Consider the following 25,185-nt stretch of genomic DNA (forward strand, 5'->3'; position numbering starts at 1 on the left):
TGATTAATGTGTCCCTTTCAGAATGGCAGGGGTGACCAGTGGGGTACTGCAGGGTTCAGCGCTGGGACCGCAGCTGTTTACAACATATATTAATGATTTAGTAACATTAGCAAATTTGCCGATGACACAAAGCTGGGTGGCAGTGTGAAATGTGAGGAGGATGTTATGAGAATGCAGGGTGACTTGGACAGGCTGGGTGAGTGGGCAGATGCAGTTTAATGTGGATAAATGTGAGGTTATCCACTTTGGTAGTAAGAACAGGAAGGCAGATTATTATCTAAATGGAGTCAAGTTAGGGAAAGGGGAACTATGAGATCTAGGTGTTCTTGTACATAAGTCACTGAAAGCAAGGATGCAAGTACAGCAGCCAGTGAAGAAAGCTAATGGCATGCTGGCCTTCATATCAAGGGGAATTGAGTATAAGAGCAAAGAGATCCTTCTGCAGCTGTACAGGTCCCTGGTGAGACCACACCTGGAGTACTGTGTGCAGTTTTGGTCTCCAAATTTCAGGAAGGACATTCTTGCTATTGAGGGAGTGCAGCATAGGTTCACAAGGTTAATTCCCAGAATGGCGGGACTGTCATATGTCGAAAGATCGGAGCGACTGGGCTTGTATACTCTGGAATTTAGAAGGCTGAGAGGGGATATTATTGAAACATATAAGATTATTAAGGGATTGGACACACTGGAGGCAGGAAGCATGTTCCCGCTGATGGGTGAGTCCAGAACCAGAGGCCAGTTTAATAAGGGGTAGGCCATTTAGAACGGAGTTGAGGAAAAACTTTTTCACCCAGAGAATGGTGGATGCATGGAATGCACTGCCCCAGAAGGCTGTGGAGGCCAAGTCTCTGGATGCTTTCAAGAAAGAGATGGATAGAGCTCTAAAGATAGCAGAATCAAAGGTTATGGGGATAAGGCAGGAACTGGATACTGATTGTGGATGATCAGCCATGATCACAGTGAATGGCGGTGCTGGCTTGAAGGGTCGAATGGCCTACTGCACCTATTGTCTATTGAAAAAAAAACTAATAAAAATTGCTAAGCTTACCAATGTAAAATACATCAAGATAGTTTTGCTGTCCAAAAAAGATGTAAAGTGAAGTTATATTTTTCATATATATTTAAAAGATGCTGCAAGAGGCACGTAAAATAAAATTGTATGATAGGAAATCTACAGCTGCACAAAAAAAGTTAAGCAGCTGAGGCCAAGTTAAAGAATGTGGATTTTGAAATTTCAACATATTCCCTTTTATGAATAAGTTACATGAAATTATGAGGAAGTAAAGTCTGCAAAGTGGCAGATGGAATACAGTGGCAAAGTGTATGGTTATCACTTTGGTAGAAGAAATAATGGTACAGATTATTTTCTAAATGGTGAGTTAATTGGAGTCTCCAGAGGAAGTTTGAGAATTCCAGGAATAAAATGTACGAGGAGCATTTGATGGTTCTGGGCTGTACTTGCTGGGGTGGGGTGGATCTCATTGAATAATACAGAGTATTGGAAGGCTAGATGGTATGGATGTGGAGAAGACACTCCCAATAGTGGGAGAGTCTAGGACCAGATTACAGTCCTTTAGAACAGATGAGGAATATCTTCAGCCACAGGGCAGTGAATCTGTGCGTTGTGTCATGTTAGTACAGCACAGGAGTTGAAGTTCAATTCTAGTGTTAAGTTTATATATTCTCCTGTGAACCATGTTTGTTTTCTCCCCAGTCCAGATGTACCTGCTAGTAGGTTAATTGGTCATTGTAAATAGTCCTGTGATTAGGCTAGTTATAATAAGTTGATGTTGGGTACTGCAACTCATTGGGTCTGTTCTGTGCTCTATCTAAATAAAAATAATAAATTGTGGGTGCTAAGCCATTCCCTACAATTTAAAGCAGAGGTCAATAGGTTGTGAGGACATCAAATAGTTGAGGGAAATGACAGAATTGATGGATTGAATTACCTAATTCTGCTATGTCTGTTGCTTAAGACCTAACATTTAATCAGATGAATGTGGGTTTGCCTGCCTGCTAGAGAAGTATTAACATCTAGTTTGTGGAGAGTAATGCTGACAGGAGAGGATGGGCCAAGTTAGAATTCTGCTGTAACTAGCAGCTCAATTTCTGGAATCCAAGGAATGATAAACAATAGCAGTGGTTCTGTTAATATGCGGGCCAGCATTTTGCTCCCTACAGCTTCAGTCTCAAAAGAAACCAAGATTGGAGGCTGAAAATAAAACATTTAAAATGTGAATGTTTAAAATGAAAAATTTCTAAATTTTCTGTATTTAAATTCGAGACATTGAATTCCCCCTTGAAGGATAAGTAAAATAATGGGGATCAAACCCAGGCTTTAAAACAGCTTTTATTATGAAAGCTACCATGTAAAACAGAAATTGTTCTCATAAACTGTACAAGACAACAGCACATACTGCAGGCAAAATTGCTAACCTGGTAGACCTGTCAGCATCAAGGTAAAGAAAGCTTATTTTTCTTCACAAGACGTTGCACAATAAATCAAGTTGGGCAAATGCCATCTTTTGTGAACAATGGGTGATACAAGTGATAAAGTTGAAGAGCAGGGAATACCAAAGAACTTTATTTAGTAAAGGTACATACAAAAAGCAGACAGTCACTTATAATTAAAAGCAAATAAACAGTTAACTACTGGAACTCAAATCTACAGTCACAAGGTTCATAGGATATATAACTATCTACATCAATATTGATTGAGTCTCTTTAAACAAAAATTACACATTTCTGAGGTTCCTACTCTTGTCAAAGGAGATCCCTGCATACATTTCAGAAAAAAAGCTTCTTACTGGCACACCAATCTGATGCTATAAGAAGTGCAGTTCACTTCCTGAACCAAGTTATCTGTACACCTCTTTCACAAACTGTGGCAAGGCAGGTGCCAATGTCACCACTTTCTGTAACTGTAGAAAATATAATAGAAGGGCGACACTTCAAATCTGAGAGAAAGCACTGCTAAAAATAATCACTTCACATTAGGAATATAAATCAGGTTACACTAAATTTATTCACTCATGTCCATATCTTCTTCATGATGATCATCACCATTGACTTTTGACTCTTTCACTATATCTGTACTTCCCTTGTCAGTTTCTTGTGCTAACTCTTTCAGCTTTGGGGATGTCCCAGATTCTGAAACTCGCTGTTCTTCCTTTTTTTCTTTTTCACTGTCATATCCTTGCTCCTCTTCATCATAATCTCTTGTCACCTGCATCAGTGGAGAACACTCAAATTCAATAAACCAACCCATGTAAAAACATCTGCTTTGATATCTGCATTCCCCATAGAACTGGAATGATTAAAAACAAGGTAAGCATATAAAACTACACTCAGTGGCCACTTTATTAGGTACAGGCATTGAATCCAGTGTGTTGTTCTGCTGGTGCAGCCCATCCAGTCAGAGATGTTTTACTGCACACCACTGTTGTAAAGTGTGATTATCTGAGCTACTGTCATCTGTGTCAGCTCGAAACAGTCTGGCCATTCTCCTCTGACCTCTCTCGTTAATAAGACATTTTTACCCACTGAACTGTTGCTCACTAGATGCCTTTTATTTTTCACAAGAGGCTCTGTAAACTACAGATAGTTATGTGTGTAAATCCTAAGTGATCAACAATTTTTGAGATTCAAACCACCCCATCTGGCACCAACAATTCCACAGTTAAAGTCCCTTAGATCACAGTTCTTCCCCATTCTGATGATTGGTCTAGACAACTAAACCTCAATCATATCTGCATGCTTTTATGCACTGACTGGCCGTAAATAATCGACAGATTAGATATTTAAAACGTGTACCCAATTACTTGGCCGTGTAGTTCACCTTCTAATACTGTATAGTTCCAAATTTAAATTTACCTTCACATCACCCTTTTCACCTTCTGCCTTTTTTTCCTTTTCTTTCTCCCGCTCTTTATCTTTGCTCTTTTTCTTTTTGCTTGATGACCTCTCCCTCTCCTCTACTTCCCTGCTCCGGTCTCTGTCTTTGTCCTTCTTCTTTTCTTTCTTATGCCTGGAAAATAAGTCAATGAACATCTTCAAGCACAGGAGAAAGAGGTAAAGGAAAGCAGAAGAGGTTAAGTCCTTAATCTATCATTCAAAAAGATTTCTCCAATCACTTGGAGAAATATATTGAAAAATGTTAGCTCACGTGAAGTAGCATTACTGCAATTCAGTACTGCCCCACAATCAACAATTCCACTGTTAATCCAAACCGCAACAAAAGTAGAGTTTCACAAAGATTTGCCGTGGTAAACAGTTTAGACACATCACTATGTCAACAAGTAACACGTTATAAAAGCCATAGAAAGCTCAAAGTCAAGTCTCAAAAATCTACCTGCGAGGAGATGGTGACCGTGAAAGTTTACGTTTAGGCGATCTTGATTTCTTTGGAGACCTTGAAATAGATCTACTTCTTCTACGTCTCCGTTCTCTTTCTCGCTCTCGTTCTCTGTCTCTGACAAAATAAAGGAAGCATCTTAATTATACAATTCAACAACCATTAAAATAAATCTCCATTCATTTGAACTGCCATATATTAAATAGCTTCTAAATCTATCAAGTTTTCTTGGAGCAAAGTATCTTCTAAAAAACTGAAACCGATTAAAGAAATGCTATAAAATTAAATCTAAGAATAATGGAAATTATCAATGATTGTTTCAAAAATAAACTTACTTCTTCATTTGAAATGCATCATTTCTACAATTATGCCATGAATTGTTATTTCAAAATATTTCAGATTTAAAAATTAAGATTGAAAAGGAAGGGAGTTTAGTTGTTTAGGTTTATGAGAAGATAGCATTTCTATAAATATTCAATTTAAAAGCACTCTGGAAAATATACTCTCTTACAAACTGAAACCTCAATATCCTATGCCAAAACAGTGCAAAGGAAGACTCAACTGAATTTTGTTGTATATAATCGTGACACATTTCTTAGAAGTCTACTAAATAATGTGGTACTTTGCCTTCATCTTGTGAAGCGAGAAGTGCTGCATAGACCAAAGGCCAACTAAACTGCAGGAAGAGCCATGTCCTCTTTCTCTTTACCAGCATTTCCAAAACAAAAGTAGCTTTCCATAAAGTACACATTCATGCATACCTACTGGGGCTGCGAGACCGCCTGGCTGTGCTGTAGCTTTTAGGTGGTGTTTTGGATCTTTTCTTCTCTTCCTTCTTTTTTTCCCTAAAACATATGCAAGAAATACAAAGCTCATGCTCAAAAATAGCTTGTATTACACAAAACCATCTGAAAATTATTACTGATTCAGTAATATATATTAAAGAAAATCAATACATGACAAGAATATTGCAAGATTAAAGACCTTGGCTTTGATATACTCCTAGACCTCCTCCGCTCCCTTGAGCGTGACCTCCTTCGTCTTGGACTTCGTGATCGCCGCCTGCTTCTAGACTTTGAATGTGAACGCCTTCTAGACCTACTCCTGGAACGCCTGTTTTAAAAAAGCACTTTGTTGAATACTCAGCAAAAGAATATGAGTTATACAAAACAATTTAAAAGCAAAGCTGGAATACAAATTATACAGCACAAGCCAAATTATACAAATGGCTTCAACTTGCACGTAAATGATAAAAAGAGAAATGTGAGGCAAAAATAGCCATAGTAGCTCTAATGAAGAATGTGTGTAACCAGTTACACCGTAACAAAGAGAAAATAGAAAGTTGTACATACATGGAAGCACAGCTAAGCTAAATGGGCACCATTGAAAGATAAATTGCTCCACAGAAGATAACAAATCCAAGCATAGCCCAATCACCCAAATGTTTAGAACAAGGATTCAAAATAAACTTGACATGAAGGCGTCACAGGTTAATGCACTCAATAACGGCAGATAAACTAGCAAATTATAAACCCAGAAGTACAATGAAGTGCAGAAGTTCAAAACTCACTAAATAAAACTAGGCATTTATTTTATTTTTAAATAATGGCCCATCTCCAAGTTCCCTACAAGTCCCACCAGTTCTGAATCTAAGATTCACCAACAGAATTAAGATTCACACTAGAATAAACTCTGATATCCTATACCAACTTTATCATGCCAAGGGTCACAAGTCCAATGATTTTAAATCAGGATTTTGGAAAAAAGACAAGATTCTAAGTTCAAAGTAATTTCGATTTCATTTAAGGTTTTAACTCAAGGCGTTTTTTTAAATGAGCTTTGTTTAATACTTAACTACTTTGGTTCTCAAATGTCAGAGGCATTCAAAAGTAGTTATCAATTCTCAAATTTGACAACAAAACTGGGCAGTGTTTTGATGCACGTTGTAACTCTCACCAGTTTTAGGGGAAGAGCTTAATCAGAATGGACAATTCAAATTTTGCTGTTGCTCAGGCCTTGTCAATGGACTACACTTAGCAAGTTGGCAACCTTCACACAGGCCAACCTAAAGAGGGCAGGTCAGTGCTAGCAAGATCTGGCCAACTGACTCAAGTAGCTGACAAACTACTAGGGATCCTGAGTGTTCAGTTGGCTTCTGAAGGATAACACAAGAATGCCAAGTAATCATCATTCTAAGCTGCAAAATCAGGCAATTTAGAGTGTAAATTGGAAAGCAGACTCAATTAAATAAATCATACAACTATCTATATGGAAAATGAAATGGTTGAAGTCAATTAATATTCTTATAATCAATAGGGCCCATCATGCTTCAAAGACCTACATAAGGAATAATGAAATTTCTCAGAAATCATTGAAAGAACCCAATCCATTTGTGAATAAATCTCAAAATCATTTACAAGGTAAACAGCAATTGTGTACTTTTTTCCTATTTCAATGTGGGGATTATGGACTTCAAAACTTGCCGGAAAGGATGTAGTATAGAATTTCAGAGGCTCTGTTAATACAGGAACAGAATGCCTTATGTTTGTCATGGTGATACCAGCAAAGCAAAAGAATACTATTCTTAAAAATGAAATATATGCTGCAGTCTATTCTTCAATTTTCTATTACCCATGAAGAAATTTTTTTTTCAACTCAAGGCAATATATCCATTGTCGAACTAATGTTCCCTTCATTAAATGCATAGTATATTACACAAGAACTCAAGGTGAGAAGTAGTATGTCTTAATTATATCCCTTTTCCAAAAGAAACTTCCATTCCTTACCTATGCCTTGAACGGGAACGAGACCGTCGCCTGCGTGAACGAGACCTCGATCTAGAATGTTTCCTTTTGTCATCTTTTTTTTCTGAAATTTACAATGTAGGATTCATGAAAATGATAACTAACAATGAAAGGAGAACTGAACCTTGTATCAAAACTAGGAACTTTTAATGGAGTGAATAAAAGTTATACAATTAGGTAAACACGAGAAAATCTGCAGATGCTGGAAATTCAAGCAACATACAAAATGCTGGTGGAACGCAGCAGGCCAGACAGCATCCATAGGAAGAACCACAGTCAACGTTTCGGGCCGAGACCCTTCATCAGGACACACTGACGAAGGGTCTCAGCCCAAAATGTCGACTGTGCTTCTTCCTGTGGATGCTGTCTGGCCTGCTGTGTTCCACCAGCATTTTGTGTGGTATACAATTAGGTATTGAGTACAAGTTGCTTTCACAAAAAGCAGTAACATTCACTGCAAATTTTCAATCATTTGAAATGACCGAAAATAGCTACTTCTGCAAAACAGATAAATTTAGATCAAATTTGGCCAGATTATTGATGAAGGGAATTTACCTGATTATCCTCGGTCTCAAATTAAAATCTGTATTAAAGTGGAAATGATAGTTTTAGATTTAATTTTGATATTTACTTTGCACTTCTTGTAAAACATAATAAAAATCCTGAATTGTCAAACACAAAGATATTACAGATCGGCCATCAAAAGTGAGATACTGGTATCTGAAAATAAAATAGAAAATGTTGGAAGCATTGAAGGTTTCTCAATCTTTTTAAATACTTCTCTTTCCAAATTCCATCATTTTCTGCCTTTGTTCCTTATGTAACAGCATTTCTGTTGCATACCTGACAGCACTTGTCAAAAGTCTTGAATCATTACTATTGGCAGTAATGGTATGGATTACCATTAAATAGATATCTGCTCCAAAACAGCATAATGTAGCAGATGAGTTACAAGTCAGTGTGAATTCAGTATTAAGTAATACACTGCTCAGTATAATAATCATCCATTTAATTACTCAAGTTTGTTCACAGATTCCTTGTCTAGCAAAACAAGTAAATCGGTACTGCCATGTGCTGCTCACTCCTATCCAGATTAAGATAGTTCAATTTGGGTTAAACTTGTACAAAACTTGTCCGTATTTAGTGTTTTAGGTGTACAGTCACAGGATTTGTGTATTGAACTCTTCCTACGCAAGCCAAATGTCTATATTGGTCCAGTTCTCAACCTGTTATACTAAAGCAAACACAAAGTTTCATACCACCAAAGTGATTCACTATTTTGTGTCTAAGCTGTATAGTATTACTAACAGAAGCAAAGTATTAGATATAGCAATATTACCTGTTTCTATAGCAGCTGAAATCAATGACTGTGCTTCTTTAACCCTTTTCATTGCTTCTTCTATGTCTTTGGAAGAGGTATCAGATTTCAGGGCTGGGCTTACAATGGCACCAGCAGTATGGTTTAGCCTTAGGGAAAAAATTGCATGCATGAATAAATGGGATTTTTACCTTTCAATTTACTGAGTGGGAATTATTTACCAAGTACCATACACTTGAAGAAGATCGGCTAATTCTTTAAGCAGTCAAAAATATCAAAACTATCAGGACTAGTTTGGCTACCACATGCTCAAGTGTTTGGATCAACCTCACGTCTACACTTCACTACACCTATACAAAAAAAAATGTACCACCTAGAAGAGAAGTACCAGTTCCTATAGGAACTGGAATATCACTATACCAGTAACTTCTTTATGTTATCAAAATATTTTACTGACAATAGCATATTCAATCATGAAGGATCTTGCTCTTGCCATTGCTTATACATACATGCATACGATCGGTGATCAAAACGCAATAGTAAATAAGAATAGCATTATTTCCCCCCTCCTAATGCAGGGGAACAGAGGACAACTTGTACAAGTGCTCATTACTTATGCAAATCCAAAATGAACATGCAATTTTTTTTCCCATGGCTAAGAATTACCGCACATTACAATCCCAAGCAATTGAGAATGTAAACACACTCCATTCCCCTTCCTCCATGCAAGAACTTTTTCCAGGCACTTGAAATTGAAACAAATGAAGAACAGACTGCCTTGGTGACTTCCCTTATAACTGGCATGTACTGATTGCTTTCTTTCTTTCTTTTTCAATCTTTTTATTAATCTTATAAAATAGAAACAAAACATAGCAATAATACAAATAGTAGGAGATACATTGTTACACTTAAAATAAGTAATTCTAAGACCAAATAGTATAAATTAACAAAGCTCCCAATCATGTAAAAAGAGCAAAGAATAATACAAAGCAAAAAAAAACTGGAAAAAAATCATGAAGAGGAAAAAAATAGAAAAAAAAACCCATCCCCCCAAAAAATGAACTAAACAGAATTAGTCAACTAAACTAAAAGACTTGGGCAATACTAACAACTTAAAAATGGGAAAGAAGAAAACCTTAGTGTCGACGACTCCATTCCCCTCAACCAACAGTACAGAGAGATAAAACAAGTTTGGAAATGATCAAATTACATCAAATGAAAATGCTGAATGAATGGCCTCCAAGTTTTTTCAAATTTAATGAAAGGGTCATAAACCGCACTTCTAATTTTTTCCAAATTCAAACACACCATAGTTTGTGAAAACCAATGAAATACAGGAGGGTTAATCTCTTTCCAATTCAGCAGAATAGATCTTCTAGCCATTAAGGTAAGAAACGCAATCATCCTACGTGATGAAAAGGTTAGATAATTTGAATCTATCATTGGTAATCCAAAGATAGCAGTAATTGGATGGATTCAAGACCGTTGAAGTAATGTCAAAAATATCTTTCCAATATTTTTCCAGCAAAGGACATGACCAAAACATGTGAGTTAAAGAAGCTATCTCGAAATGACATCTATCACATATTGGATTAATATAAGAATAATAACGAGATAGTTTATCTTTGGACAAATGAGCCCTCTGCACTACTTTAAACTGTATCAACACATGTTTAGCACATACAGAGGATAAATTAACCAATTGAAGAATTTTTTCCCATTTTTCAATCGGTAAAATAATCTTAAGTTCTCTTTCCCAGTCAGCTTTAATTTTATTAGAAGCATCAGAACATAAATTCATAATTATATATAATTGCTACAACACTTTCTTTCTAATTGGGGCAAAATGATACAACTTACTTTGGATCAACTTGAGTGATGAGTTTTAAAAGCTGATCTGCTGTGACCTAAAGGGATATAATAAGCATTACCTCATTGCAATGAAAGTGAGATTTACTGTGTACTTTAGGGATAAATATAGTGTTTACATTTTGTCACTGTAGAACTTAAGAAATTCTGTCTCCACAAATGCAAAGTATGGAAAGCTTATTTAAAAAAATTTATAAATATTTATTCCTCCAAACAAAAATTCAGCACTTCCCAATGACTCTACATTTACATTGAAGGGCAGGCATATATACTTTTAAAGCTTTCCAGAATACAAACTGTTTCACAAAGAAAAACTGAAAATGAAGAAAGATTTCAAATTCTGTCTGACAAATACAGCTTAATTCATACATATTCAAAGATTACACATTTCTGGCAAAATTATTTTGTTAATTTTAAAATATGGGGCTTTAAGTTGCAAACAAAAAATGAAACATTACGTACTGCTCATCTAAATATTCTAAGCTTTCTTTACTTATTTTAAGTGCTTTTTGACTTGTCTATTACAAATAATACTAATTTACAGTATATTTTAATGCTACTTCTGTTTTAGAAAATACACTAAGAAAGCAAACTTGAAGTTATCTACTAAGTTGCCTGCTTCCAGTTCTTCCCTACATGCAAACCCTTTTAAAGGTTTCCTCTATCTCCCTCTTCGCCCGAAGTAGCCCTGAAGCACCAGTACAAGGCCATAAGCCACTCTGAACATGCATTTACCCACATTTCCTTTAACACACCAGTGTGCTTTTTCCAAGTCAGAATGCATATGCATTATCTATCAAACCTTTATAAATATATTAAAGATTTTCAGAATTTAACATTAAATTGTTGTCATAACCGGTATAGCTAGCCGGTGGGGTAGTGGCATTTGCAATGAATTTCGAGACGAGTGTTCCCTGGTTCAAATCTGGCTGGTTCTTTGCATGCTTTCTATCCGTGCTGGGTTGAGCGTCGAGCTAGCAACTCTTGCCTCATTAAAAACAGACAAGTGCTGAAAGAAACGGCAAGGTTGCCGCCCAATGCACCATAAGGCACGGAGAGGAACAACAACAACATTTGGTGTGTTCTGCCAAATATCATTAACTTTTCCTTCATTTCCTAATGGGAGCAATTAACATACAAAGAGTGTGAGTATATGGAAGAGAAAGCTGGGCTAGTTTCTCTCTTCCATAACCTGCAGATCTCGGAAACCTGTAATACTCCCTCCTATTATTTTTTCAAATACCATTGTGACTATTTGGGGATACAGTGTTATAGTGAGAAAAGCAACTAACTTGAACAAAATAAACATGTTGCTCAATACATCTAAAGCCCAGATATCAAGACAACAGAATAAGCCTGTAACAAAAGAAAAATTGCTGAATAGGAAACAAAATTTAGGTCGTAAAGGAGCACAACGCCTGCAGGATAGTATTTCTTTCAAATGGATCCTTTACAACATCTCCCAAAAGACAACAGGTTCCCACTAAGTGCATCAATACCAATTTGCAGAATGGTAAGGACTTCCCACTGCCACGAGAAATACTGCTGGTCCGCACAACTCTGTGGTGAGCCTGGCAGCACAGAAAGATCTTCGGACATGTGACACAGGAGGTTTGCAAGAATGGCAAACAACTACAAGTATAGCTAAACTCTACTCTGAAAAGGCTCCAAATAAAAGCAGTGACAGCTTGTTAGGGAGTATTCTGGAGTTGTGTGAATATTGCAGATATTAATTCAAACAAGAACCAGTTTCCTAATTGTAAGCAGTTAATTGAAGTTAAAAGTACACCTTTGCAAATAAACAATACCATCTGTAAGAGATATGGTTTGCAAAATGGTGACCAGGAGACCTCTGAATACGTATCAGCCAAATGTTAAGACAATGGGGTTGTGTTAATTGGCCTACATGAATCCAGGCAACTAAGGGTTTCATCTGGCTCTCGTTTTTACAATATCCGTGCTAATTATTTTCTCCCAAAGGCACTTGAACATTCAGAGGTGCCTTATCATTTAAAATGTGCTACCACTGTAAATTTGTACCTCAAAGGAACCATTTGTCAACCCTAAGAATTGAAGTTAACAATATCATTGTAGCTATTTAAGTTATACTAGATCACCTACTGTTAACTTTGATCTTAAAAAATATAAAAATGATATATATTTCTGGGTTTGTGAGCCTCTACTGAGTGTTTTCATGAGAATGCCTGCTCATTTTGATGAATGAAGAGTTCTATATCACCAGCTTCAGTTCTCTCCAGTGACTTTGATCAGTCACTACATAGCTTTTACAGGAACATTACAAAATCAATTAAGTAAACTTGTGAAACTTGTAAGCATCAATCAGTCCACAATATGGAGTCAACTGGTAACAACCAATTCAGTATTCATTCCATCACAGTTATGACATAATTTTACCTGTGAATTTAAATTTGCTCCTGGCAATCCAAGTGCAGCAAGGGCAGGGTCCAAGCCAGGATTAACATTCCCAAGAGTAGCAGCCAAAGGAACACCGCTGAGCTGGTTAAAAGAAACAAATGTCAGAAGGAACTATTTATGTGAAAGTAAAAATATGAAAATGGCCTTGTTTTAAGCACGTGGATCTACATTTAGACAACACCTGCAAAATTCAGTATTTTGTGTTTTACTGTTATTTACTAATAGTGGGCCATGTTCAAGTTACTTCTGTTCTCAATTGATCAAATTAAAGTCAAATATAGGGCCTTCATTCATGTGGCTGAATTCAACCTTAATTCCTTCACCATTCCAGATGTCTATACATAATGCCTTGCTTCTAAAGCAAATCAACACCAATAAAGGTTAATGCAAATGCAAAATTAATACCAATAGCAATTTTAACAGTCAAAATAAACTTGGTACAGATATTACAAATCAATACTGACAAATGGCAGTTTCCAAAAACCTCTTTTAACAAGTATTAAGTCTTTGAAAGTTGGTATTTTTCAATGTTACTACGGAAAACAATATTCTGGTGTTAAAATAAAATTTAAAATGTTCGATAACAGTTCAGTGTATAGCAATTTTAACCTGCTATTAATTTCTCATTTCAAAGTACTTTCAACAAATCAATACATTATACTTTAATGTTAAAATTGTCTCCAAATCACCAACACAACACAAAAATACTTAACTGCATCTCACTCTTGTAAATAACTGCTCTAACACTCCTTTCTTCTCCAACATCTTCAATCATACTGACTTCTCCCCAATTCATGTCCATATTTCTTGAAACTTCATCTTAGAATACTACCATCCCTAAACATATTTTATGCTATTTTCCATTTCTTCCACCACTGGCCACCTCCCACTCAATTTCACTTTATTCAGTCACAGATATATCATTACAATTTCTGTTCCCGCAGTTTATCTGACACATTACTTTTAACTCAATTTTTGTCGACAAGCAACCCCTCTGCCTTCATCAGAAATTAGTATCATGCAATTTGAATGCAAAACCAATGGAGAAAATGATCACTAGTTAACCATGTATTCAAATCCCTTGCAATTACTTCAAGCAAAATCAGACCTTTTGCAACTTTGCCATTTTACATAATCCACTGTCGGATGCATTTGCAAATCTATCTAATGATTTATTTCCAACTCAGCTTGTTCACAATACTCTACAGACCGGCTTTCAAAATTTATTCCTCTAAATAACAGGACATCCAAAGCAGCACACACAGAACGTTGGAGGAACTCAACAGGTCAGGCAGCATTTATGGAAAAGAATACACAGTTGATATTTTGGGCCACGACCCTTCTACGGGACCGAAGAAAGTAATCCAAGCTATTTCTTGTGATTAATTGACAACTATGACCTCAAATACTAATATCGTTTATCTGAACTAAGGCAATCACAATATTTTGCACTTCAAGAGGCCAATATTCTGTATACAACAGTGATTAATATTTGACAATTTTTGAAGCAGCCAGCAAATCCCATTTACATATAGACAACAGCAGCTCATAATAAACAGACTCAAAAAAGTTTAAATTGAAGCTTACTCACTGACGTAAGAGGATTTGGTGTGGGCAAAAGTCCACCTCCGGGCAGCAAACCTGCCACTGCATTAGCTGGTGCCAACAGAGACAAAGCCTTAGATTCATCAGGAATGACTCCTGTAGAAAAATTCAAATCTGCATTAGAACAAACTCTGTGAAGTTGCGAGAACACATACATACACCTAGAAAAACATGGTCTCGCTGTTTTCAGCACCTTAGCTTGTAGAAAGTACACTTATAATCTTGCCAAAATAGATTTATGTTTAAGTAATTACAACTGAAGCCTTTAAACTTTTAGAATGAAATGTCATAGATGTAAAATTTGATTTTTCCCTGAATCTACAAATCAGTACATACTATAGTAATAAATAAATAAATATCACAATACACACTACTTTTTTTTGTAACACTGCCAAGATATTATCACCTGTACTCGATTTTTTAGTCATGAACCAAACGTAAGCAAGCACAGTCGGTTCTCCAGGGGTTGTGCTCTCAACTTTTCAAAAGATGTTTTATGAACAAGCGACTCGTGTCGGCTGCTTCACTATAAAGCACACAGAAAAATCAAGATACACAAGACAAAAAAAAGTTTATGATTTAGGGACCAAAATCATGAAAAAGTTCACTATGACTTGTTTAGAACTTACCATTAGACAGGAGAAATTCATGAACAAGCTGAAACATACTGCTCATTATATATTAAATGCTACTTTTTGTGCAAGTGAACCAATTTTTTTGCAATGTTACTAGATATCAACTTGCCACTGTGCCCCAATGCCCCATAATCAAGAGTGACATTCTGTAAATATATATACACACCAACTGCATTTCTATCCTTTACAGATAACAGTAATCAGCACTGCATGTATAAGATACTGTGTGGCACCTCAGCAAGAAAACATACAACAAGTAAAGGACACTTAAGAGAAACTGGATAAGCTGCAGAAGGCAAAACTGTTGGGTGGTATTTTCAGCAGGGCCTGGTAAATAGGTCTGGCTGAACCAGGGAAAAGAACTGTAAAACACAACAACAAAAAAAGAAAAACCACTGTTAAACAAAGGCAATGGTTCCACTTTCTGTACTGAGCGGTGCTGATAAAATTAACAGAATGCACTTAGCATAGCGTTATCTGGGTTGTTTACATTGCTGCGATGCTACCAACTGTCATAACTAAAGGCTCATCTTTTAAATGATTTCATAAAATTATGCAGTTCATTTGTACCTTTGGTGTTCATACTCAGATGAAAGAGTAATTTGACAAGAGGGAAAGAACAAAGAAAAGGGGGAAAAGGAAAATAGGCTAAAGAATGAAAGACAACTGACAACCACTATCTATCAGTAAACAGAGTTCCGACATGCTGTAAGTCCTTTCTCAAGCTCAGCAAATTATTGCATGTATTATTTGCTTACCGTGTTTCTTGTTTGTGCTTAATTAAAATCTCCATTACAGTACAAATAACAATCACATAGAAATTAAAACATGCAAACAATGTCTCTGCATAGTACTCCAGAAAAGTTAAGATCATGTTGTGTTCAACAGTAAATGGTATTCAGATTTCTCAGTTATATAAAATTTTCAAAAGCTTTTTAATGAACTTCATTAAAACAGAAATGCTTTCATCCCAAGTAATTTGCTTTGGAATAAAATTGGCTTAATGTATCAAATTCTTCACATGTAAGCTGCATACATCTGTAAAGCATTTCTGGCTTTCATATGCAATAAATATTCAAAAATTAAAATAGTTGAGCATTCAGTTGAAAGGACCAACTTGTCTGGAGCCTTGAGAGAAAATTTAAAGAATGACTCAGTGCTCTATAATATGTGATTGTGAATATTACAAAGCAAGCCATTTTGACATACACAGCTTTGTGTTGCCATTCCTAGCGTGTAATTTGATTCATAAATGAAATTGTTATCAATCACCTTCCAGACCCCTACAAATGAAACCAGAATGAGCCAAAATTACCTACTCTATATATTATCCCTTTCAAATAAATTTCTCCTTTAGCCTGCCCTCTTAAATCTGCTGAATCCTTTCCTTCATTAAATTTAAACTGGATAACATCAAAGCCTAGAAATATAGAAATAGTGAAGAAAAAGGTAGTTAACAAGAACAAATGTTTACAACAGGACAACACATGGGGACTCTTATGCTTGCTGGCCTTTTGTAAATTGCCTAGAATCCTCTGTCGCTGCAGAGGACCAACTTTTTCAGTCATCGGGGAAGGGGCTCTGCAATTGCCTTCTCCACTATAAAAATCACACACACAGATAACAGAGAGAAGAATTTATTATTTTGGATGATGGTCTGGTTTTTTTAATGAAACAATGTGGTTGCTAAAAAAACTCCATCATTGCTAAAGTACACAAAAAGCTGGATTAACCAACTTTTTAAAAAAAACTTTAAACTAAACCCCCACCCTCCCTCATTAAAAATCCTTGGTATACTGCATTAATATATACTTCTGTAGATGCGTATTTATTTCTGCAAACAAGTACAATTCCAAAAAATAATAAGGAACCATCATTCCATTGTTAATTGGGTGTTCATGGCATAATTTGCTTTCAACAGATTGATACTACTGCCAATCTTTACGACATGGTTTGAAAAAGAATTATGTTGAATTCACAGCCATTTAAAAATTAATACTGCAGTGTATTTAAAAATGCTTTACAACTATGTTACTAAAGTACTTATTAAAAAGGATGACCGTAAGGAAATTGAAATTACTTTGAAGCAATTATTCAACATTATTGCAAGGTGTTTATCTTCATGTACTAGTTCATTGTGTACTGTTCACTGGTACTGTTTACAAATTAAATACGTGCACTTTTGTGCCTTTGGTTTATGAAACTCCTTACTGTTGATATTACTTATTTAAAAAAATTTAAACAATGCAAAATTAAATATAACCCCACCCCAGAACCATATTGGTCCTATTATAAATGAATTTAGCCATGATACTATATTAATTCCCCTAAAAATAGTCTAATGAAAGAAATAAGGTAGACAACTTCCCTGAAAACTTCTGAAAATACACTGCAGCTTTAACAGTCTACATTTCTACAGTATACCAAGGGTTAATATATCAATGACATTTATCATGCAGATTCAATGGAATTAACTCAAAAATATTTTAATTGACATAAAGGGCCAAAACCCCCAAGCAATAAAACACAAACCTTCTGTGTAAGGTACAACTATCAATGCTCTGTCAATGAAGACCGTGTTTGTCAAATGCTGCGCTACTCCCACAGCGTCAGGATCATGAAACTTTACGAAACACACGCGAGACGTCACTGGTAATGGTGATTCACTGAGAAAAGAAAAATATGGTTGAACCAATGTTGATTTCACATTACAGCTTCTTAAAAATGTAAGTGAAGTGACAAGTGCTACAAGTAAATCTTGCAATATTAACCATACCAGGTAATAAATATAAACTGTTTCATTGTGGGCTAGTTGAAAAAAGATTAGTTTTCCCATAACCTGCCAAAGCACACTAAGTACACATAACAAGGGCAGAAAGGAAAACAAAGTCTATTCCACCAATTTTTTATTTACAGGGCATCACCTTAACTTTGTCGTAGATCAAATTCAGGAAAATAACTCTAAACCTGCAGGATAACTGTGGGCGGGGGGGGCGGGGGTGAAAGAGAACAAAAATTACAGCACCATTCCAGCTCATTACTAAGAAACCAATACTTGGGTTTTACCCATTCCTTAAATCAAAATTTTTAAAAAGCACAAGAATTGATCATTAATATCAGTAATCATGCACACAGGGGCACATAAAATAAAACCAAGCAAAATTTGTCACCATTTTAACTACAGAATTTCATCACAGTAGCAATGCAATTGGCTTTTGAGTACAATTATAAAAGAATGTTACATTAGCATTTAAACAATAGGCAATTCAAAAATTAATTAGAGAGGGAATTTTAAAAATCCATTGTACAGGAAGCACAAAGGAATGGTTTTCCTTGTGTTCAGCAGTCTATTGAAAATATGCCCATCTGGAAGCAACTGCAAGATACTGGCTACTTCAGCACTAACAAGTGCTAAGTAACTTTCTAACCAATCTTTTTTGACCAAAATATAACTGACAGCTCCTTTCAGAGTACATTAAAAATTAGACACAAGCGAGTTGTAACTAAAACAGGAAGTTAACTATATTTGAAGCTTTTAGAACTGCATCCTCATTCTGTAGTGCGCACAACTCTTCAGCCCCCTAATATTACAAAACCTGACTACATGCATAATCAAGGTCAAAAGATTTCTTTTAATTCAAAAAAATATGATAATCAATGCAGGAACAGTAATTCAGTAAAATAAGTGGACCACAAATCTGTTTCTTAGCCTCTGTGTTTCCCTTCTGATTTTTGATTTTCATCTTTGTTGGCTTTCTGTGCATCATCTTTTTCATGTCTTCCCTATCTACAGTTACTGTAGGGAAAATTAATGAGAATCTCATCAACAAGCGCCTCCTGCCCACACACAAAGATGTTCAATGAAAAAATATATACCTGCAGAAAAGGACTTTTTTTAAAAAAAAAGATACCTGGGTATAGAAGCAATGCTCCAAAAATTCCCTTATCCCTTTAGTATAAACTTAACATTTCCCTGGTTGCCAACAAAATCAAGGGTGGAAGGGAGGGAGAACTAGGGAAATGACTTCAATTCTTAAACTTTGGTGTCAGCTCTAAAACTAGGTGATTTTTGGAACACTATAACATCCTTCAAAATGTTAGAAATCAGTTACTATCGAATCCAACTCAATAAGGTCTTTAAAAAAGAATTGCAATAGTGAGTTTAAAATGGCAGTCAGTCTATCTGTAATGATTACAATATATAGATCACAAAAATTGTGGGCACCCAAAGAGATCAACAAACACCAGATAACTGGAGACATAATCCAGTGCTGGTGGGACACTGATGTTTATTAACTTTGAATCAAGCTGGATTTAAAAAGAGCAGTATTTTCTCTAACTCAAGCTGGTTATACATAAGCAAAGTCAAACCACCATTCCATCACTGGGCACCAGTATGTGCATCATCCAGATTTTGGGAATCCAAATTCTAACTGTTTGAAATGGAACAGAGGAATGAAAACTGCAGGATAACCGCAGAAGGGAGAGATGGGAAAGGGCTACTGAAAACTGCTATTATTATTGAATGCCCAAATAAGAGCAGCAGCCATTCCCTATGCAGCCTAGCTACTCAACTCAAGCCCACTGGGTGAATCATTGGGTCATGTATTAAAATAAAAACCAACAATTGGGGGCTTACATTGGAATTTAATTGCAAAAATCCAGCGGTACACTGTTGATAAGAGCAACAAGGAAATACTGTTCCACAAGAACTATTTACAACTCTTCATGAAAATTCTATTTTGTATTTTAAATTCCCTTTCCATCAATACTTATTTTTATAAATACTCAGCACACCAGTTGGCAATTATGGAGGTGAAACAGCTATCATTTCATGTTGCATGCCCTATAATCAAACTTGCAGATTAACTATTCCTCCTTCCACAGATACTATCTGGTGTACTATATTTAGCATTTACTATTTTTTTTCAGATTTACTATACACAGCTTTTAAAGTGTTTTAACTGACATTCTATCACCCATTTACTTTAAATGCACATAAACCTGACACATTCTCAGTACAGAATTCACAAGAAGACAAACAGCTGAAAAAAAAATTCAATGGGTCAGACAGCTTCACAGGTGCTGCCTGATTCACTGAGTTCCTCCAGCAGTTTGTTGTTTTGCTCCCTGCTCTATTACAGCATATTAACCATACTTCATGAGTGTTACATTTTAAAAACAGAGTAAGCAAAAATGTTTCTTTAACTACTCACAAAAAATTAGGTCATATTAGGTCTGAAGATTTCCATATGGCAAATTTAGGGAGAACTGTAAGAATATTTGGATGTAGCTGCATTCTTTGATTAAAGCACGCTTTTTATTTACAAGAATATACAGATTTGCAATGCATTCTGAGTAATTGTATATTGCCTTTATAAAAAAGTTAAAATATTGTAAATTAATTACTCAGATGATGTATTAATTTTGTTAAGCTGAATCACAAGTGGTCGTACTTTTGATCGATAAGGCAAAAGAACAAATGATTATTTCATTAGTTCACACTAAATTATCAATTTTCTTTTGGAGCAGCTAAATGTAAATAAAAACTTAGTTTTTAAACATTTTACTAATTTCATGAGATTTGAATTAAAATGTGTATCAAATTCAATTCTTAAAAACTATATGAATTTTACTTGCATAAAACAAATGCTTACAGCAGATGCCAGCGAACTGTTAGCTATTCTGCATATCATTTATTAGGTTACAATGTAAAGGAAATTGCATCATTATGGTGCCTTTAATATCTTGGGCTGCCCTCTTAGCTCTACAAGTCAAGGAATGGCTACTGAAACACAAGTGCAGTGATGTAGGTAAACAGTGAAACAGTACGGATATATTTTAAAAATAGTTCAGTATTGATATTTAATGCATACAAGTTTATGATATAAGGGGGAGGGTTGCACTGCAGGAAGCATATAGATTTACTGATAAGATTTTTTAAAATAGTAGATTGTTAGAACCTAAATAATGCAGACAGAAAAACAATTTGAACATGGACATGTAGCAAAATACAAACAGACCATAGCTGAAGCAATTGGGATGGAAGAATGAAGAGTGAAAGTCTAAAAGGTGAAATATCAGAATCCAAATCATAGAATGTGAGAATAATGAACAACAGATGCAGAAATTCAAGCAAGATTGCCAGGAATGTGTGTCGGTCATCCAGGAGGTGGCAAAGCTTTGCAATGAACAGGCTGCCCTAGATGAAGGAGAGGTGTAGTTTGGGAAACAAAGTTGCAAAAAGACATGGCAACAGAAATATAAAATGCAATAATAATAGATCAAATTAAAAACAAAACTTACCTGACGAGGAAGAAAATGGAAAGCAGACCTGGGCAATTCGTACCACAGCTCCACCAGTGGTGGGAAGCCTGCTTACACTGACAGGCAATTGTTTACATATAAATTTTCATCATCAATTGATACAAGGTACTTTTATATTGCAAATATTGAAGAAATAAAGTCAAAAAAACTGTGACAACAGGATACAAGAATGTAGACACTGTGTGCCACACAAAAACTTAGTAAAATGTGTACACAGTTACTTCAAAGAGAGGCAATTACAAATAATAATCTGAAGTATTAGAATGTAATGAAGATCTAAATCTTTGGTTTGATATGGAATACAGAATACTTTTTTCATTGTTGTGATTTTCTAGCTTGTTCTGTAAACTTATTTTTACTCTGGCAACCAACGGAATATTCAAAGTCACTCAACATCTAATAGGGATGTTTCAGTTCCCCTGCAGCACGTTGACAAAGATTTACTTCAATTCCCTACTCAGTCAGGACCTCAAAACAAAGCAAATGTCATTTAATCATTACCATGATTTTTTTATTCTTTAATCTTGGAAGAACGCTCTTGTGGAATCTGGTACAGCATTTGATTCAAACAAAAATTCTCAGAAAACAGCTATAGCAATTTATGTTGTAACTGCCAACTATACAAATTAACTAAATTAGAATAATCTGGACATTAAAAACTAATTACAAGTATTTTTCTGCAATCAGCATCAAATAATACTATAAAAATACTAGAATTTAAAAAGATAAAGTGCAGACTTGTTAAGATTTAAATCCACTGATATAATGGATACGAACTGTTAATCTTCTCCAGTTAAATATGAAATTCCGTAACACAGAACACAGTCTTATACAAGAATGACATTTACTAATTCTCTGCACTTTTAACCAGATTTTACAGCACATTAAGGCACGTTCCTAAATCTTTAACTCCACCTACATGACAGTGCTGTAGGCTTAGCAATGAGTGCAATTCCTCAGAAATGCAAACAGAATCCATAAGTATTTTTTTTAGGTGACCCTTCTCCAACAATTCAATAGCTGAGAAATTAGCCATATTACAGAGACTTCATAACTTAGAACTTTAAAAATTTGATATTGCATTAAATATATCTACTTTACTAACTCTATTAATGTTGAATTGTATACATGCTCAACGAATTGAAGTGCATGGTTTCTGACTTTTTTAATGTCCATTGCATTGATGGTTCAAATGATTTCATAAATTTTCTAAACTCCTTTCTGAAATTTCAATTTTCTGCTAAAGTTAACAATTAATTCCATCACCGTTGGCTTTTCAACAATGTTAAATTACTCGCATTTTTCCCTTTCTCATTTGCCCCTGTACAATTCTCATCGACCCCATTTTAAAACTGGAAATGAGCAGGCCATTTAGCCTCACCAGCTTGTTATACAAATTGTGCTTTAAGGCCGTTTTATAACTAGGCTTGACTCATTTAATAATTTAACAAATGTAAAAATGTGTACTACGATAGTGCCTCCCAGACACAAGTACCTAGAACGATTATCGCCTATTACTATCGGGTCGTGCCTTTGCATTGGCGGCCATTTTACGTTACACTGATAATAATGCAAATTCAAACTTTGGTACAACTTTAATAAAAAATGTTTCTTGCTACTTAGATGCATCTTACAACCTTATCATGGTTAAGTAATTAGACTAACACCCAATCTACTTCAACATCAACGACTGGGCGGAAACGTGGCCTGGTCAGATGTGAAGGGGGAGGGGGCAACCAGGCAGAAAGGCAGACAATAGTGGAAGCTGCTGAGGGACTCGGGCAGATCCAAGGAAGAGCATCTGACACTTTCTGAATATATTTGGGAACGCACGTCAGTAAAGGCGCCACAGCTGTACAAACACACTTTTCCTCAGAAAATGAAAACTTTCGACGTCAGATCATGCGGAGCCGGCGCGGCCCAGGCCCAGGCCCCGCCTGACAGTTTGGAGTTACTCACTCTGAAGGGAAGAGACGCAACTCCTCGATTTTGCCCAAAAATCCGAACAGAGTTTTCATCTGCTCGGAGGTCGCGCTCGGCGAAACATTGGTCACTTGAATCACGTCTGTAGCCATCGTTTGAAATATTATAAGCGTTTTTAAAGGGGAATAATTTTATTTTCCCGATCCAACTTTCCACGACGTTTTCGCGAACCTAAGACATTAAAATAAATAAGAAAACAAAGTGGCACAAATGACAATCTGATGGTAATTAATCGGCAGTGAATATTCGGCCGTACACGCTCAAACAACAACGACAACAGGCACCCTCTGCAGTATCCCACAATGCCCGTGCGCTGCTTCCCAGCAGCCCTCGCTTCAGCAGGCGGGGCGCAGGCAGTCTGGGGAACGGCGCCGAGCGACCGTCCGGCACAGGGACAGGGAGGGAGGAGTTAGGATGAGGGATGGGGAGAGGATTAGGGTGAGGGATAGGGAGGGAGGGGTTAGGATGAGGGATAGGGAGGGGATTAGGATGAGGGATGGGGAGGGGTTAGGATGAGGGATAGGGAGGGGATTAGGATGAGGGATGGGGAGGGGTTAGGATGAGGGATGGGGAGGGGTTAGGATGAGGAAGGGGGAATCAGAATGAGGGGAGGAGAGGGCATTAGGATGAGGGATGGGGGATCAGGATGGGGAGGGGTTTAGGATGAGGGAAGGGGATCAGGATGGGGAGGGGTTTAGAATCAGTGTGAGGGATGGGGATACCGAAGTGGGATTGGAGAGGGCGTGGTGGAGGAATGGTGTGGCAGAGTATAGAGGGGTTGGGGAGGGCAGAGTATGAAAGTGGCTCACAGAGCTTCCATTGAGGAACAGGAAAACTTCAAAGCAGACCTACTTTGAAGAGATTTCACAGTGGAGTAGTAAAATATATGAGACTGCAAGTGCTGCAATTTGGACCCGAAACCTCGATCATGCATTTTCCTCCACAGATGCTGCTTGACCTGCTGAGTTCCTCATTTGTTTGTTTATTGCTCCAAATTAAGGCATCTGCAGGCTCTCATGTTTCCATGGGGGTACCACAGTGACATAACAGCATGAATGCTATTACAGCTCAAGGCATTAGAGTTTAATTTTGGCATTTTCTGTAAGAAAGTTTGTATGTTTTCTTTTTTCTGTGAGTGCATGGGTTTCCTCCCAGTTCTCTAGTTTCTTTCCAAAATCCAAAGACCCATACCACTTACTAGGTTAATTGGTCATTGTAAATTGTCCTGCAATTAGGCTAGTTTAAAAAGGTGGGAGGCTGGATGGTGTGTCTCATGGACTGGAAGGACCTGTTCTGAGTTGTATCTCTAAATAAAATAAAAATTATTTCTTGTTTCAACTCTGGAAGCTTGGTGGAGAGATAGGAAAGATTTAAAGATGTACTCAAACCCTCCTTTAAAAATCTCATATAATTTCATTGACTCCTGAAATGCCCTGACCTATTACTACTTAACAATTGAAAAGCATTAAGATTGGTGTTGAGTCGGTGCATGGAGTCCATTTTAAACACTAATAACCCAGACAAATCAAAAGGAAATTACTGTAATGGGGCATTGTTTCTCCCATATCCTAGCAATAAACACATTCTCAACTTCCCCTAGTAGCAGAGAATTCCACAGACACACCACCCTTAAATTTCCTATTGTACCTATAAGACCAGAAGACAGGAGCAGAATTAGGCCATTTGGCCTATCAAGTCTGCTACACCATGCCACCATGGCTGATTTATAATCCCTTCAAACCCCATTGTCCTGCCTTTTCAACGTAACTGCTGATACCTTTACTAATTCAAATCAGGTTTAATATCATTGGCATATGTCGTGAAAATGTGTTGTTTTTGCGGCTGCAGTACAAT

General features: G+C 36.4%; 1 protein-coding gene across 2 annotated transcripts; it reads right to left on the reverse strand.

Annotated features, from left to right (window-relative positions):
• Positions 1-2,332: 2,332 nt before the first annotated feature.
• On the reverse strand, positions 2,333-23,648 carry srsf11 (serine and arginine rich splicing factor 11). Of its 2 annotated transcripts, XM_072273837.1 has the most exons (12): positions 23,308-23,648; positions 17,554-17,687; positions 14,373-14,482; positions 12,761-12,862; positions 10,337-10,383; positions 8,498-8,625; positions 7,141-7,222; positions 5,339-5,467; positions 5,116-5,199; positions 4,352-4,471; positions 3,874-4,027; positions 2,333-3,226 (listed from the first exon to the last, which is right to left on the reverse strand). In XM_072273837.1, exons 1-12 carry the CDS (start codon positions 23,421-23,423, stop codon positions 3,023-3,025), a joined length of 1,410 nt encoding a protein of 469 aa, XP_072129938.1. In that variant the 5' UTR covers positions 23,424-23,648; the 3' UTR covers positions 2,333-3,022. The 2 variants fall into 2 exon arrangements, with proteins under 2 accessions (XP_072129938.1, XP_072129939.1); XM_072273838.1 differs by lacking the exons at positions 17,554-17,687; positions 23,308-23,648 and adding an exon at positions 14,793-15,279.
• Between the last annotated feature and the right edge of the window lie 1,537 nt (positions 23,649-25,185).

Source organism: Mobula birostris, chromosome 12, assembly GCF_030028105.1.
Source record: "Mobula birostris isolate sMobBir1 chromosome 12, sMobBir1.hap1, whole genome shotgun sequence".
Taxonomy (NCBI): domain Eukaryota; kingdom Metazoa; phylum Chordata; class Chondrichthyes; order Myliobatiformes; family Myliobatidae; genus Mobula; species Mobula birostris.